The sequence below is a fragment of the Macaca nemestrina genome, chromosome 8 (assembly GCF_043159975.1).
Source record: "Macaca nemestrina isolate mMacNem1 chromosome 8, mMacNem.hap1, whole genome shotgun sequence".
In the NCBI taxonomy this organism is placed as follows: domain Eukaryota; kingdom Metazoa; phylum Chordata; class Mammalia; order Primates; family Cercopithecidae; genus Macaca; species Macaca nemestrina.
This window is the reverse complement of record NC_092132.1, coordinates 146,981,041-146,995,688: the sequence shown is the minus strand read 5'-3', so window position 1 is coordinate 146,995,688 and position 14,648 is coordinate 146,981,041. Positions and strand designations below refer to the sequence as shown.

The 14,648-nt window shown below is 45.8% G+C and overlaps 1 protein-coding gene across 2 annotated transcripts; it reads right to left on the bottom strand.

The window, feature by feature from the left end:
- Nucleotides 1-513: 513 nt before the first annotated feature.
- On the bottom strand, nucleotides 514-8,320 carry LOC105468981 (defensin alpha 4). Of its 2 annotated transcripts, XM_011719474.3 has the most exons (4): nucleotides 8,222-8,290; nucleotides 4,646-4,763; nucleotides 1,727-1,910; nucleotides 514-750 (listed from the first exon to the last, which is right to left on the bottom strand). In XM_011719474.3, exons 3-4 carry the CDS (start codon nucleotides 1,896-1,898, stop codon nucleotides 641-643), a joined length of 282 nt encoding a protein of 93 aa, XP_011717776.1. In that variant the 5' UTR covers nucleotides 1,899-1,910; nucleotides 4,646-4,763; nucleotides 8,222-8,290; the 3' UTR covers nucleotides 514-640. The 2 variants fall into 2 exon arrangements, with proteins under 2 accessions (XP_011717776.1, XP_011717775.1); XM_011719473.2 differs by lacking the exon at nucleotides 4,646-4,763 and having other exon boundaries at nucleotides 8,222-8,320.
- Between the last annotated feature and the right edge of the window lie 6,328 nt (nucleotides 8,321-14,648).

The following is a 14,648-nucleotide window of genomic DNA, read 5'->3' as shown; positions in this document are numbered from 1 at the left end:
ACAGTTATATCCTGTCAGGCATGGTGGCTCAAGCATGAAATCCTAGCACTATGGGAGGCTGAGGAGGACAGATCACTTAAGCTCAGGAGTTCAAGACCAATCTGGGCAACATGGTGAAACCGTGTCTCTCCAAAAAGTACAAAACATTAGCAGGGTGTGGTCGCACATGCCTGTAGTCCCAGCTACTCAAGAGGCTGAGGTAGGAGGATCATTCAAGCACAGGTGGTCAAGGCTGCAGTGAGCAGAGATTGCACTATTGTATTCCAGCTCGGGTGGCGAAGTGAGACACTGTCTCAAACAAGAACAACAGCAACAAACCCAATTTTATTCATTTTTGCTATTTCGTTATTGCTCTATGATGCTCGAATAGTGCATTATTGGAATGCAAAGACCAGTTAACTTAATGTGGATCAGAATTGTCTATACAAAGGAACCGTACAATCCACCATATAAAAAAGCAAAAGGGAAAAAAAGGAAAAAGAAAAGAAAATTTAAAAGGTCAAACACACTAAGTTGAATGCTTGAACTTTATTTTGGAGAGAAAAATTTAGAAAGACACAAGGTACACAGAGTGAAGTGTTTTTCCTTTTTCAGGATCTTGGATTGAATCTTGCACTGTTTTGTTTTCTATCTAGGAAGCTCAGCGACAGCAGAGTCTGAAGATGCGGCCATTGATGTTGCAACTCCCGGAGTTGGACTCACGCCTCAAACAACGGGATCGGCAATGGCAGGTGCGTCTTGCCTGAGAACCTGTGGAAAGAAGAGAGGATCAGGCACAGCGAGGGAGGTGGGGAAAAGGACAGGCAGAGCCAGACTAACTGAGATAGTCTAAACAAGAGACACTGTGTCAGTCATGTTAGGATGGAGAAAATTCATGTCTTTGTCATAAATGACAAGAAATCTTACGAGCTATGTGTTAGTCGTGCAAGATCATGGTTCTTTCCCCATCTGATTCTATTCAGGACATGTTTATTATTGCTCCCTGGTAAAACAATATACCTCTCAAACCCGGGTTACCTACTCTTCATTCTGCTTAATCCATACCCCTAATCTAGACCTCCATGTATGATCTGCATGTCCTAACAAGGCTCCCTAACGCACCTGCATCCGTTTCTGAGATGCTGCATTGTGCATGCTCATGTCATGGACTCAGATACTTTGGTGCTCAAGGAGTCTTTGAAGACCTTCCAAATTCAAATTCTTCATTCTCTCTCTCTCTCTCTCTCTTTTTTTTTTTTTTTAACATTTTACTTATGTACTTATTTTAATTGACAAATAATACTTGTGTATATGTTGAGACACAATATGATGTTTGGATCTAAGTATGTATTGTAGAAAGATTTAGTCAATCCTATTAGCCTACATGGAAACACACCCATAGGTTCCTCTCTAGGTTCTAAAAGCTTTACCAATGGACAAAGTAAAATATTCTCTCTATAACTAAGTCTACCCATTCAGACCTACAAATAACAAGTCAGTGTAGGTCTTTCTATCTTAACAGTAGCAAATTTCACAGAAATATCTTGAAACTAAAAGTCTTAGAAGAAAGAAAATCTTTTAGATGTGTTCGCTTCTCACTGATTAATTCAGAGATGAGAAAATCAAGGTCCAGGAAGATTAAGTAAAGTCACTCAAGTGAGGTAGACTTTTCCACACTTGATACCAGAGCCTGTTTCCAATCCTTTTGTTCTAGATTTTGCAGATCTGCAAGACTGATGTCTCCTACCTGAGTCTCTAAGAGTAGAGAGTCCATTTTCTTCAAAGGAGACAGCAAGGTCCTGGTCGTCTTCCCCAGGCTGCTCCTGGGTTGCAGCGTCATCAGCTCTTTCCTGGAGTGACTTAGCCTGAGCCAGCAGGGCGAAAAGGAGAATGGCAGCAAGGATGGCGAGGGTCCTCATGGCTGGGGTCACCTGGAGGAGGGAGAGCAGGTGTGGATGTGTGGAGAGTGAGGAGTGAGCCTGGATTTATAGCTCTGCTGGGAGAAGGCCTGAGACAGAAGCTGCAGTGAGAGGAGGTGGGCATGTGATTGGGAGGGGAAGGGCTGCCTTCATCCTCAAGATCCCTTGGATGCTTCTCTTTCTCCTGGCTTTCATTACAGAGTGAGTCTGTATGCTTAATGCCTCTTCTTGATCCAAGCTGTTAATGATGATAAGGACACTACTATCCTATTCTGTTTCCCATATGCTTGAGTAAGTACTTGGTCTGATCTCCTGACCTCGTGATCCACCTGCCTTGGCCTCTCAAAGTGCCGGGATTACAGGCATGAAACACCGAGCCCGGCTGATATAGTGATTTCAATTTTTTGGAGATATACCCAGAAGCGGGATTGCTGGGTCATATGGTAATTCTATGTTTAGTGCTTTGAGGGACCTCCATACTATTTTCCAAAATGGCTGTACTAATTTATATTTCCACCAATGGTATACAAGGGTCCCCTTTTATTTATATCCTCACCAACACATATTATTTGTCTATTTGTTAAAAGCCATTCTAACAGATGATAACCTCTTTGTGATTTTAATTTGCATTTTCCTGATAATTAGTGTTGTTGAGTATGTTTTCCATCTATCTGTGGGCCAGGTTTATTGCCCATTTTTAAATTGAGATGTTTGTCTTCTTCTTATTGAGTAGTTTGACTTCCTTATATATTTGGGATATTAGCCCCTCATCAGATGTATGGTTTACAGATACTTTCTCGTAGTCCATGGGTCATCTCTTCACTTTGTTTCCTTTCTGTGCAGAAGTTTTCTAGTTGATGTAACCTCCTTTGTCTATTTTTGCTTTTGTTGTCTTTGCTTTTGGAGTCCTGTTGGAGAAATAATTGCCCAGAGAAATGTCATAAGGATATTCCCCCATGTTTTCTTCTAGATTTACAATTTCAGGTCTTTTATGCAAGTCTTTGATCCATTTTGAGTTGATTTTTGGGTATAATGCAGGATAAGTGTCCAATTTCATTCTTCTGCTTGTGGATATCTAGTTTTCCTTACACCTTTTACTGAAGAGACTGTCCTTGCCCCATGGTGTGTTCTTGGCATCTTTGTTGAAGATCAAATAATCATAAATACTTGGGTTTAGTTTTGGGCTTTCTCCTCCTTTCCTTTGGTTATTGTGTCTGCTTTTACGCCAGACTATGCTGTTTTGCTTACAATAACTTTATGATACATTTTAAAATCAGAGAGCATGATGCTTCTATCTTTGTTATTTTGCTCAAGATTACTTTGGCTATTTGCTGAGATTTCTGATTCCATACCAATTTTAGTATTTTTTTTAATACTGTTTTTCTTGTCCTTTATTCTGAGTCTAATCTTGCCTCTCCGATACTCAGGGCTGGGACAAAAACAGGATTTCCGTCCATAATATGGACATTCACTCTTAGAAGGCATGTACCCCTGATCGATGATTTAATTATTTAACATAAAAATTAATTTAACTGTGCTAAAAAGTACAGGGCAAGGAAATTTGCCTGAAATAAAATACTTAAGGTAACAACAGAATCTGGTTTTATAATAGGCTTTTGTATTCCAGGATATTCCAGGGAACAAATAATGCTTAGAAGTGTGTTCATTACTGGTAACAGTCAAGCAGATGGGAGACAGGAAGAGTGATAGGGGCCTTCATGAACATGAATAGCAGGTGTATCAGTGCAGCCACTGGATTGGAGAACTGTCAAAGGTCTGAACTATCAACCCAAAGGATGCCGCTATCCCACAGCCACACAGGTTTGGGGTAGCTCATTGCCCTGGGATGCTGCTTCCTCCAGATAGCACAGAGCTGGGGACTTTTTACTCCCCTTGGTCCTCAAAATCCTTCGGTCCCTTGAGAGACATTCATGTATAGGAAGCTCACAGCCCTGAGGACCCTTGTCCTTCTCTGGAGCCTCTTGGAGAAAGTGCACCAGGTCCTAGTCTTGGAACAACCTGGGACAGAGGACCCAGATGTAGGTGTCCTCTTTGCAGGAATGAATACTGCATTATAGGCTTGGGGTAAGACAACAGGCCAATGTGCTGTCTGTTGGGAGCTGTGGTCTCAGTAGTGTCATCAACTAGCTGTTGGATCATTAGTGAATGACTTCATCTATCATGGCCTCTGTCTTTCGACTCTAAATTGGGAGCAATAGACTCTCTCCAAGGGGTCTTGGGTGCAAAAATTTGGTTTTATGGCCTGTGCATGTCAGTCTGAGCAGCTTCGGCCTCAGAGACTAAACCAGATCTATTAGAGTTTGGAGTCTGCACTTCAGAGTGTGTGTGCACCTGTGCATATGCTTGTATGTTTACATGTATGTATGCATGTGTGGTGAGGGGAGTGTGTTGGGAGGTGGAAACTGGGGATGTATGTGTTGTACGTGTGCATGTACATGTCTCTGAGTCTGAGTGCCTGTGTGCAGGGAGAGGGGACTGTGTGATATAAATGACAGACAGCGTGAAAGGAAGAACCAGATCTTAAATGGCCGACAGGTGGCCAGTTATAATCTCTTTATTCTGCTCTAATAGGATCTGCGAGATATGTTTTCCATGAGCAGACACAGTCCTCCTCTGCGCTGCTCTGATCTGATTTCCTGTACCCTGAAACCCAGCACTGTGCCCAATACACTGCTCCATCTTCCTCAAGGTCACCAGGTGAGGGGCCCCTGCAGTTGCAGACCCACCTGTTGCCACTGGGCATCACTCTGGGACCTGTATCCTCAGCGACACCTGCTACAAGCTCAGCTGTCCTTGTGCTTTGTTAATTGAGACCCAAATCAGGGCAAGATTCCATTTGAGAACCTGGAAACGAACAGTTCAGTCTCTTTACCTTGTGCTTTATCTTCTCTCTATCTCCAAAAATGCGTTTTCACAGTAAACTCAATGTATTTGGGCCATGTAGTCTCCCCTTTTCTTTCCCTTATTTTTTTCTTTACTTTTTTTCTTACCTTTTTGTTTCTATTGTCCTGGTCATTTTCATAGAGATGTCGATGCTACACTTTCTGCCCTGAGGAGCTGGACCTCAGGGTAGAAAGGTCTACTTGTCTAAGTTACTCAGGGCCAGGACAAAAAGAGGATTTCCACCCATAATATGGACATTCACTCTTAGAAGGCATGTTCTCCCCTGATGGATGAGTTAATTATTTAACATAGGAATTATCTTAACTGTGTTAAAAAAGTAGGGTGCAAGGGAATTGGCCTGGAAGAAAAGAAGAGAGTAACAGAATCTGGTTGTATACTAGAGGTTTTGTATTCCAGGATATTCCAGGGGACAAATGATGCTTAGACATGACCATATTTATTGCTGGTAACAGGCAAGCAGATGGGAGACAGAGAGAGATAGGGGCCTTCGTGAACATGGGGACCTCTGGCTCCTCCTTGTGGGCACCTACAGCCCAGTTTTGCACTATTGGATGAACCTTCCTCACTTGTTCAGAGGCTGCCGGACACCAATTACAAGAGCACAGCTGTGGGGGCATCCTATGTATCCACATGTATCCACAAAAGTAGTGCTTCTTTAAGAAAGGGCAATGAGCTCCCCATCCTCTTTAAGAAAGAGGCACTACTTTTGTGGATACATGTGGATACGTGTGGTTATTCCCTTATTTGTTCATTCCTGGAGAACCATGGAGATTAGTGCCTGTCAGGACTTAGTACCCGGTTGTTGCATCTTGAAAATGGCTGGGAAAGAGCCTCGCTAGACAGGGGTATTGGCCAGCTCTCAGGGGCAGCGCTGATGAACGCTGTAAAGCAGAGCTGCCATCTTGCTCTGGCTGTGAGGAAAGTGGACATTCTTAGGGAATCTGCTCATATGGGAGGGTCTATCCATGCAGATGTGAAAATGAAAGCCGGCCTCTGACGTTTCAGGTAAAGACGCAGGAGAGGCGCACCACCTGGACCATGCATCAGCAGGCTACCCTCCTTCCCGGGAGGCAGGGGCCCTGGATGGGGTGGGGGAGAAGGTGGGTGCCCACATACTCAGAGAGGGTGTCAGGCTGAGGAAGCCAGAGTTTTTGCAGAAGAGAAATTTACCACTTTGGTAAACTTTCACTGCCCTCTGGGGCTCCAGACACTGACACAATTTGGAAGAGTTTTTCTTGTGGTAACCATTGTACTTTGTGCACTAGCTCTGAGCTGTATCTGGAGGACACTCTTCAATGACGTTCATCTCTCACTATTCATTCTTACTGTCTCATTTGAGACTTTGCAATCGCTGTCAAAGAATTTTCTCTTGTCCAAGATTCTGCCAGTGCTCTGAGCTGATGAGCCGTGGAAACCCTGTATGTTGGCCTGTGGATTAGTCAGCTCAGGATACCAGAACAAATTTCCACAGACTGAATGGCTAAAACATCAAGAATTTGTGCTCTCACAGTGCTGTAGACTGGAACTCTGAAGGTATTAGCATGCTGGTGTTCTCTGCAGCCTCTCTCCTTGGCTCGTAGACAGCCGTCTTCTCCCTGCATCCTCACATGGTCTGTCCTCTGTGTGTGACTGTGTACTAACCTCTTCTTGTAAGAATTCCAGTCATATTGGGTTTAATGCCCACTCTCATTACCTCATTTTAACTTAATGACTTCTTCAAAGACTCTCCAGATACAGTACCACATTCTGAGACACTAGGGGTTAAGTCTTCAACATATGAACTTTGGGGTAACAAAATTCAACCCCTAACAACCTCCTCTGAAAAAAGCCTGGTGGCTGGTGTGGACAGTGGGGGAAGTTGAGGACAGAGGTGGTCAAGAGCCAGGGCTCATACCTGCAAACCATGATAAGACCTTGATATTTTCAGTGGAAAATAGACTACAGTGGACCAAAGTGTCAGCAGGAGCCCCGTTACAAGAGGGCTGTGGAAGCCTGGGCTAGAAGTCAGTGTATATTGCACCAGGGAGCCAGCAGTGCAGGGGATAAGAAGTGGCCTCATTCAAAATTTATGTTGAAGGTACAGTGGCAACAGCAGTTGCTGATGTAAGAATATGGAATATGAGGCTATGTGAAGAATATTTTTATTTTTTGCCCTGAACAACTGCAGAGACACTAGTGCCATTTTCTGAAATGACAACACCTGTATGTGCACATGGTGCCTGCAAGCTGGGGAGATGTACAATGAAGAGTTTGGTTTTGGACACTAGGGATGAGATACCTGTCGGAGATTCTAGTGGACATGTCAGGACATGGGTTCTGGAGTCTGGAGTTCAGCTGGGTGGTTGGAACTGAAGCTATAAAAGGAGAAATCATTCCAAAATTGACAGCATTTAGCACTACAGATTTGGAAAAGATTACATGGAGAATGAATTAAAGAGAAGATTAAAATGTCAGTAATATTGGGTGATTGCCTTAGTGAATTACATGAAAATTGAATAATATTGGGTGATTGCCTGAATGAATTACATGGACTTTGGGGTTAAAAGTTTGATATTCAACATTATTGTAGAGTCTGGAGAAATTTTGACAAGCTGTTTCTGAAAGCAGCTTAGGCTAAGACAGCTGTAAGTGGCTGTTATTTTTTTTCTAGTAGTGTGCTCGTGCCTGTGGGATGAACTGCATACATTAACTAATCTTTCAAGGCTTTCATTGCTGCGCTACTCTGCACAGTCCCTAGCAAAGTCTCTCCTTGGGAAGCCAATGGCAGGACTCTAATTCCTAGAATTAAAAAGACCTAAATGCAACACCCGAAACCATAAACTACTAGAAGTGCATATAAGGATAAAGCTTTTGACATTGATGTAGGTAATGATTTCTTGGCTATGGCAACAAAGGCACAGGCAATAAAAGGGAAAATAGACAAGTGTGGCTGTATTGAACGCTAAAGCATCTGCACAGCAAAGAAAGCAATCAAGTGTGTGAAAAGATAATCCAGAAAATGAGAGCAAATATTTGCAAAACCTACGTGGTAGAAGGGGCAAATCCGAATACATAAGGAAGTCAAACAACTCAATAGCAAAAATCAAACAACCTGATGGAAAAACAGACCAAGGACCTAAATAGGCTTTTCTCGAAAGAATGTACTAAAGAGCTATGATCATCTTTACTGGACATATGAAGTAGGACACGTGTGTTTAGAAGGAAACTGCTTGAGTTTCTCTGTTAACTTAGCTGGTAGCCAATGCCCCCAGCAGCCACCAGAGATCCAGACAGATGTTCACAGCAGGGGATTCACCCGCTGGGTCCCTCTGGGGTGGCCCCACAGTCAGAGGTCAGATTGGAGGCATAGCTTCAATGATGAAAACTCAGTGTAAAAGTTTAAGTTTTGTGTTACTTACAGCTCTTCTAGCTAGGCAGGGCGACCAGAGAGGGCAGACAGCAGTCCTCTGTCCCAGGTCTTCTGTAGCAAGGAGCAGCCGAGCACAAGTGAACTTCCCCTATTTAAAGGTCTTTTGGGATGAGGTGTCCTAATTTCTAGGGTTATTTTCTGTTGGGTTCATTCAACAATTGTGGTGTCAAGGACGGTTGAGAAATTTGGTGGGAAGGTGAGGTTAAAGTAGAACTCCCAGAGGAACCCCTTGTCTACCTTGGCCAACCCTGACCAGGCCTGGGCAGCAACCAACTCTGGATTCTCCATGGCTCCTAACACAATTGACCCTATGCTGCATTGGCTGTGGCTTAGGTGAACTACCTGCACCAAGGGAGTATATAAAGCCTCCGGGACAGCCTGACTGCGTATCGTATTATACTCCCTGCAAAGAGACTAGGATAGGAATGCCACCCACACACAGAAGAGGATCTGGAATCTGTTTCTGAAGCAGTGTCCTGAGGACCTGGGGTCTAACCATAAAAACAAATCAAAGCCGTTTGGCTGAGCTGGGATGTTGGAGAACACCCCAGTGAGACTGAGTGCCACCTGGGCTTCTGTTGCTATGTGGAACAGACTTTTGTGGGTTCTCCTGAGTTACGGATGTACATGCAGCATGTGGTTCCCCAGAGGGGACAGTCCTTGCTTGGCCAATGAACAGTTCAAGGTTAAACAATTGTCTAGGATCATCTGGGCCAAGAACTGGTCTGAAGCGTTAGCCTTCGGGGTTGGAGTGGCCTTTCCAGATGACCACCCAAGAAGGGAAGTGGGGGTCTGGGCATTCACTTTACTGCTGGTGTTGTACAGCTTCTCAGCCCTTGTGGGTCTTCAGAGAAGCATTTAGCAAAAATGAGTGGTGCTTCCTGGGAGGCATAGGGGGTTTCCATCTGTAACTCGAATACGTTGGAAAACAGGTGTATCGCTGAGTCCATGATGATGTCTGGATGCTTTCTGTGAATGCAAGGCTCCAACCCTTCAGGCTGCAGTCTGGGTTTGTGCTGCGGCGTCGTTAGCCCATTTGGATTGATGCCTGTGCATCCAGAGAACCACCTCCTCATCCTTAAAACAGGGTGATCTGAGGTTGCGAGGGCTGCTGGTGTTTAAGCATTGGTGCCATGGGACCCATTCAATATCTAAGAATTGAGTTGCCCACCTTGGACACAGGTCAGGTTGTATTTGGGGTACAGCCCCTCTAACAGGACTTACAGGGAATTCCCCAGTTTTCCAGCCTGGAGTACAAATTCTGACTAGGGCTGTCCTGTTCCCAGCAGCTCTCTAGGCTGCAAGGCCTGGGTGTAACAGCTACCCCACAAGCCATGTGTACATGAGATACCAAGCAAGGCCAATCATGGAGAACACTGACATCTTGTCACTCAGGGCTTTCTTCCCAGTGCTTCCATGGGTCAGCTCGCACGCACTTTTCCTTGGAGCCTTTCTCCCCCATGGCCACGTTTGGTGATGGCACTTCCATATGGTCTTTGCCTGATGTAGTTGTTGTCTCTAGTTTGAAGGCTCCTTCTCCTCATTTGCTGCCTCTGACTGCACCCTCGGTGGGTTCTGGAGCAATAATCCCTACTTCCTGCCAGGAGGAGTAAGTGGGAAATATTAGCTAACCTTTAAAACCGGTAAAAACGGGAGCTTGTGCCAGAAGTTGCTTGTTAAATGGAGAGATGTGGTCTAGCAAAAGCCTCGTGGCCCTGCTGGGTGCCAGTGGTCCTGGGGTGTCAGTCCTCAGAAGATCATAGTTTACTATCCATCCACAATTTATTGTTCAGTAAATGTTTGAGGTTGAGATGGTGGATGTCCTGTGATGGTGTGGGGAGGTCTCATTATTGGAGAACATGTAAATGATGTTATCTCTAAGGGAAAAAGAAGCTAACTCTTCTGTGATCACCAAGGTGGGCACCACAGTGGGTCTAGCCCAATTGTGATGAGGAGATGGTGGCCATGGGGTTGAGAATTTAAAAAGTGATGGCACTTGGAAGGACCTTGGTGCCTTGGGTGTCCGTAGCACATCCAGAGACATTAATAACCATGACTTTAGGAGGCCACCGTGCTGCTTTGGAGGCTGGTGGCTTGGGGATGATGAACTAAATGAGACTCCCTTAACCTACCCCAGTGTTGTGATGCCGTGAGGTGGGAGCCTCCATCTAAATCAATGATAGGTGTGGTTCTAAAGGAGAAAGTGAAGAAATGCCACGAAAAGAGAACACCTGCTCCACCCAGGGCATAAGGAGTTACCTTCCCTGGAAGACTACACGTGCAGAAGCCCATAGCCAGGACTAGTGTGCTTTGTCCAGAGGCTCTGAGAGTTGTGATGGGCGGTAGTGAGGGCCTCCCCGTGAACTCAGAACCTGGGACCCAGGCATGGCCTGGAGAGATCACCTGCTGGGCCAGCTACAGACTGTATCCTGCTGTGGCCCCAATGGATGTGAAGGGTTTCTGAGTGATGGCATTGGTGGGCCTCAGCAGAATGGACAAGTGGGGTATAGCTGTCTCCAAAGACACGATGTCCCAGTACATGGAAGGCCTGCCGCAAAGTGGCTGGCACACTAGTGGTGACGATTTGGTTTTTAACTGCAAAGGGACTTTGTCAGCCCACTGAGGACCAATTGATGCCCAGAATCTTTACAACATTGCTGGAGGGGCCACGAGTGTGTCCTGCAGAAACCTGGGCACTGTCCAGGAAGAGGGAGAGCGGGTGCAGCAGCCCTGCCGCAGATGTGTGGCCTGGCCCAGGCGGTGGCTTTCCATGCAGCACCCAGAGCGATTTGGGGAGCTCAGGGAGAACAGAGACCCTCCAGCTGGCTCAGAGTCACTGATGGCTGCTGTCGCTGGAGGGGTGGCCTTCTCTGCTCCAACCCAGTCTTGTGCTCTCCTTCCCTTCCATTCTTGGCTGCAGGACTGGGAACCCCCTGCTGGGACGCTGCCCTGTCTGCCTGGTGGCCATGCTCCCATCCTTGCCTCCTCCATAGACTGCGGTCAGGACTCGGCAGCCCAGAGCCCCAGTAGGGTCTCAGTCTGTGCTGAGGTCACACCCAGGCATTGTCTCCATCCTCCCCCAGGTGATTCACAAACTCTAACACTCAAATTAGAACAGAGGGATTCTTCTCTGTGGTCCTTTTTGCTTTTCTCTTTTGGCTGCACCAGAACCTTGGCAGAATTCTGTGGTTTAAACAAAAAAGCTGTTATGTCTAAAACTTTTTTATAGTACTTTCACTTCCATGTTGATCCATAGCCCCTAACCCCAGCCTGATTTTTCCACTGATTGCCGCCAGTGTAGACAATCAGTGTCCACACTGTACACACTATACGTAGACACAATTGAAGCTGTTTTTTCAGACACATGCATTTGAATTTTAGGGAATATTGAAGTGAGTCTAGACTCAATTAAAAACCTTGACATCATCAGGCTAGGGCCAACATTCTGGAGAAGCTGTGGGTGGGACTGTAGCTGTGAGAGGACAGAGGCTTCCAGAAGCAGCATGCATATTCTCACACACGCTATGGTGTCTGGTGGCCCCAGCAGCCACAGTGTGTGTGGACCTTGGGCAGGGCCCTGGGGTTATGATTTTGACCCGGTAGGAAAGGGTAGTCACGGAACACAGCATGCGTGTTAGCCTGGGTCAGAGCTGTATGGAGGTGAGCTCTGAGAAGTACCCTCTACCTCCCAGCTCCTCAGAGTGAGTCGCCCTGTCCCTCCCCTCAGGCCTTTGTCCCCCGTCCTGCAGGGAGGGTCCTGATGCTGCCTGTGCCACACAGCTACTTCTGTGCCTGCAGATCCAGCTGGGACAGGCAGGAGCTCCGAGTCCCCTGCATTTTGTCCACCTTTCCCAGCCACCTCTCACTAGCTGTCTATGTGTCTGGTGTTGGCGTCTGCAGCAGACGTCTGCAGCAGGTTTATTTTACAATAAACCATAAGGAAATAGCTTCCTTGAGCTGTTTTCAAATATGGCCCCTAAATCCTTTTACTCTTTTTTATAGATAGGAAGGTTCTGTTCTCTCCTGTTGGGTCTAGGACGGGTGACATTTTGACCGACAGACTACATGCAACTAGACGCCATGCTGTTTTCTGGGATTAGGCCCTAGTGAACTGGTGTCTTTCAGTTTCTCTGTGTTGGATGGTGCTGTGGCCTGATACATTTTTCCTCTGAAATTCATATGTTGAAGTCTTAGACCCTGAGATGATAGCATTAAAAGAAGGGGCCTTTTTGGAAGGGAGCAGGTCAGCATGGTGGGGTCCTTATGAATGGAATGAGTGCCCCTATAGAAGAGGTCCCAGAGAGCTCCTTCATGCCTTCCATCAGATGAAGACACAGTGAGAAGATATTGTATATGAACCAAAAAGCTGGTCCTCACTAGAGGCTGATTCTGCTACCACCTTGATTAGGACTTCTCAGCCTCCACAGGCGGTTCTGAGTGGTGGCAGGAGTTAGGGTGTGGAGGGTTGGAACAAAGAAGATGAAGGGTCACTGTTGTCCAGCAGGACAGAGCACTGAGAGGTAGTGAGGGTGACCTTCCAGGCAATATTAGAGTAACTTGGTTCATGGCATTTTAATTTTTTTTTAGCAGTCCACATGTGCTAAGAGGACTGGTGCCTTTGGAGCCCAGATACCATTCTTGGAGGAAGACTAAGCATTCCACAGGGAGAGGAACTGAGCCCACTTGCAAGGATGGGCTAGAGAACACAGAGCAAACAGCTTTCTAGGAAAAAACAAAACTGTGATTTGCAATGTAAATTTATGTAAATTTCTGTGGTTAAAATGCTCCCAGCTGTGGACAGTTTAAGAATTATCACACAAAACTCCTCTGTCATGAGCTGGCCTGATCTGGCCCCAGCACATCACAGGATCTCATCCTTCAGCTTTCTCAGAGTTCCCAGCTGAGCCAGCACCACCCGCCGGCTGTGCATGAATGTCCTGGCCCTGGAATTTTCGGATCCCAGCAGAACCTCTCCTCTTATGCCTGTGGAAGGATCCAAACCCCAACTGCAAATGTGTGAGTGAAGACCTGATCATGCTGTTTCAATCTACTACTTTCTTTGGTGTCTTTTCACACAATCCTAGATGAACAGAAGACACAGTCTTGGTGAGAAGTTGAATGTGTCCTTTTTTTGTGTGTGTAAATCTCAGCTTCTCTATAATATTGATGAAGTAGGACAGAACCCTCTCTCCTTATACCCAAAGTGTCACAAAGAGCCCATCGTCATGGCAGCATGGAACTGTGGAGTCTTAGGAGTGACTGAAGAACCCCCTCACTTATTCTTAGTTTAAATTCTTCCTGCTGGGAGCAGAGGTGGCACGGGAGCCAGGTGGAGTCTCAACCTCTCCCGGCAATGACAGACTCAGAGGACGCCATGGGACTCAGGAGTTGGCTGGAACAACAGGGAAAGAAGTAGGGATTTTCTCCTGGAGATTAGTGACAAAAGTCATAGACAGATTTCCATGATTCACAGGGCTGTCACCTGTGGAGACAGCCCAAAATAAGATCAAGAGAAACAAAGGGGCAAAAAAGGTAAAAACAACAATGTAACTCATGCTTTGAGTTCTTGGATCAAGCAATTTCTACAGCCAAAATTCCTCCTCAATTCCAAGATATAGGAGCCAAAATGTTAACTTAGCTTGTCTTTGGTTTCTGACATTTGAATTCAAGACCCCATTAAGAGATCCGAAAACCATCAAAAATACTGAATGCAGAGAGACTGAGGCAAAGATAGTGCAGTGCACAAGGACAGGAGATGAGAGCAGATGACAAGTGTCCCAGGGGCAGCTTGAGAGCAGATGACAGGTATACTGGGGGCAGCTCGGGCATCAGGCTCCCTGGTGATTCCCATGCACAGCCCCAGGGGAGAAGAGCCTTGTTGATGTTGATCAGCAGGGAAGGAGGGACGGCTATATGAGAGGCTGGAAGGACAGTGGGTGAGTCAGGGATGGGGAGCTTCATAGTTGATGTTCATAAATGGAGGAATTCCAGGTGGTGTCAGGAGCTGGTGGGTGGCCATGGGTAGAGGGCTGGTGCAAAGGGTGGGGGAGTCACTGTTGTCCAGGATCTCAAAGCATTGAGAGGTAGTGAGAGTGACCTTCTGGGAAATATTAGAGTGAAAAATAACTTCTCATAATCTTAAGTTTCTTCGTGAGTTATGGGACTTTTAGCAGCAAAAGAAAAAATATGCCAAGGTTCAGGAAAGGGACAAGTACTTTTCTCATCTCTTACATTCTTTTTTTGTTGTAGACAGAGTTCAGAATATCATATAAACAAGCACGAAATATCAGCGGCAACACTAAAGAGTCAATATCCTTTGTTTTAAAGAAAAATTGCACCAGACACTTTTTTGAAAGGCCAAGAAATTGGTCATTGAGGAATGTCCCAATAGGTGTTAACTCTTTGCAATAGGGAGA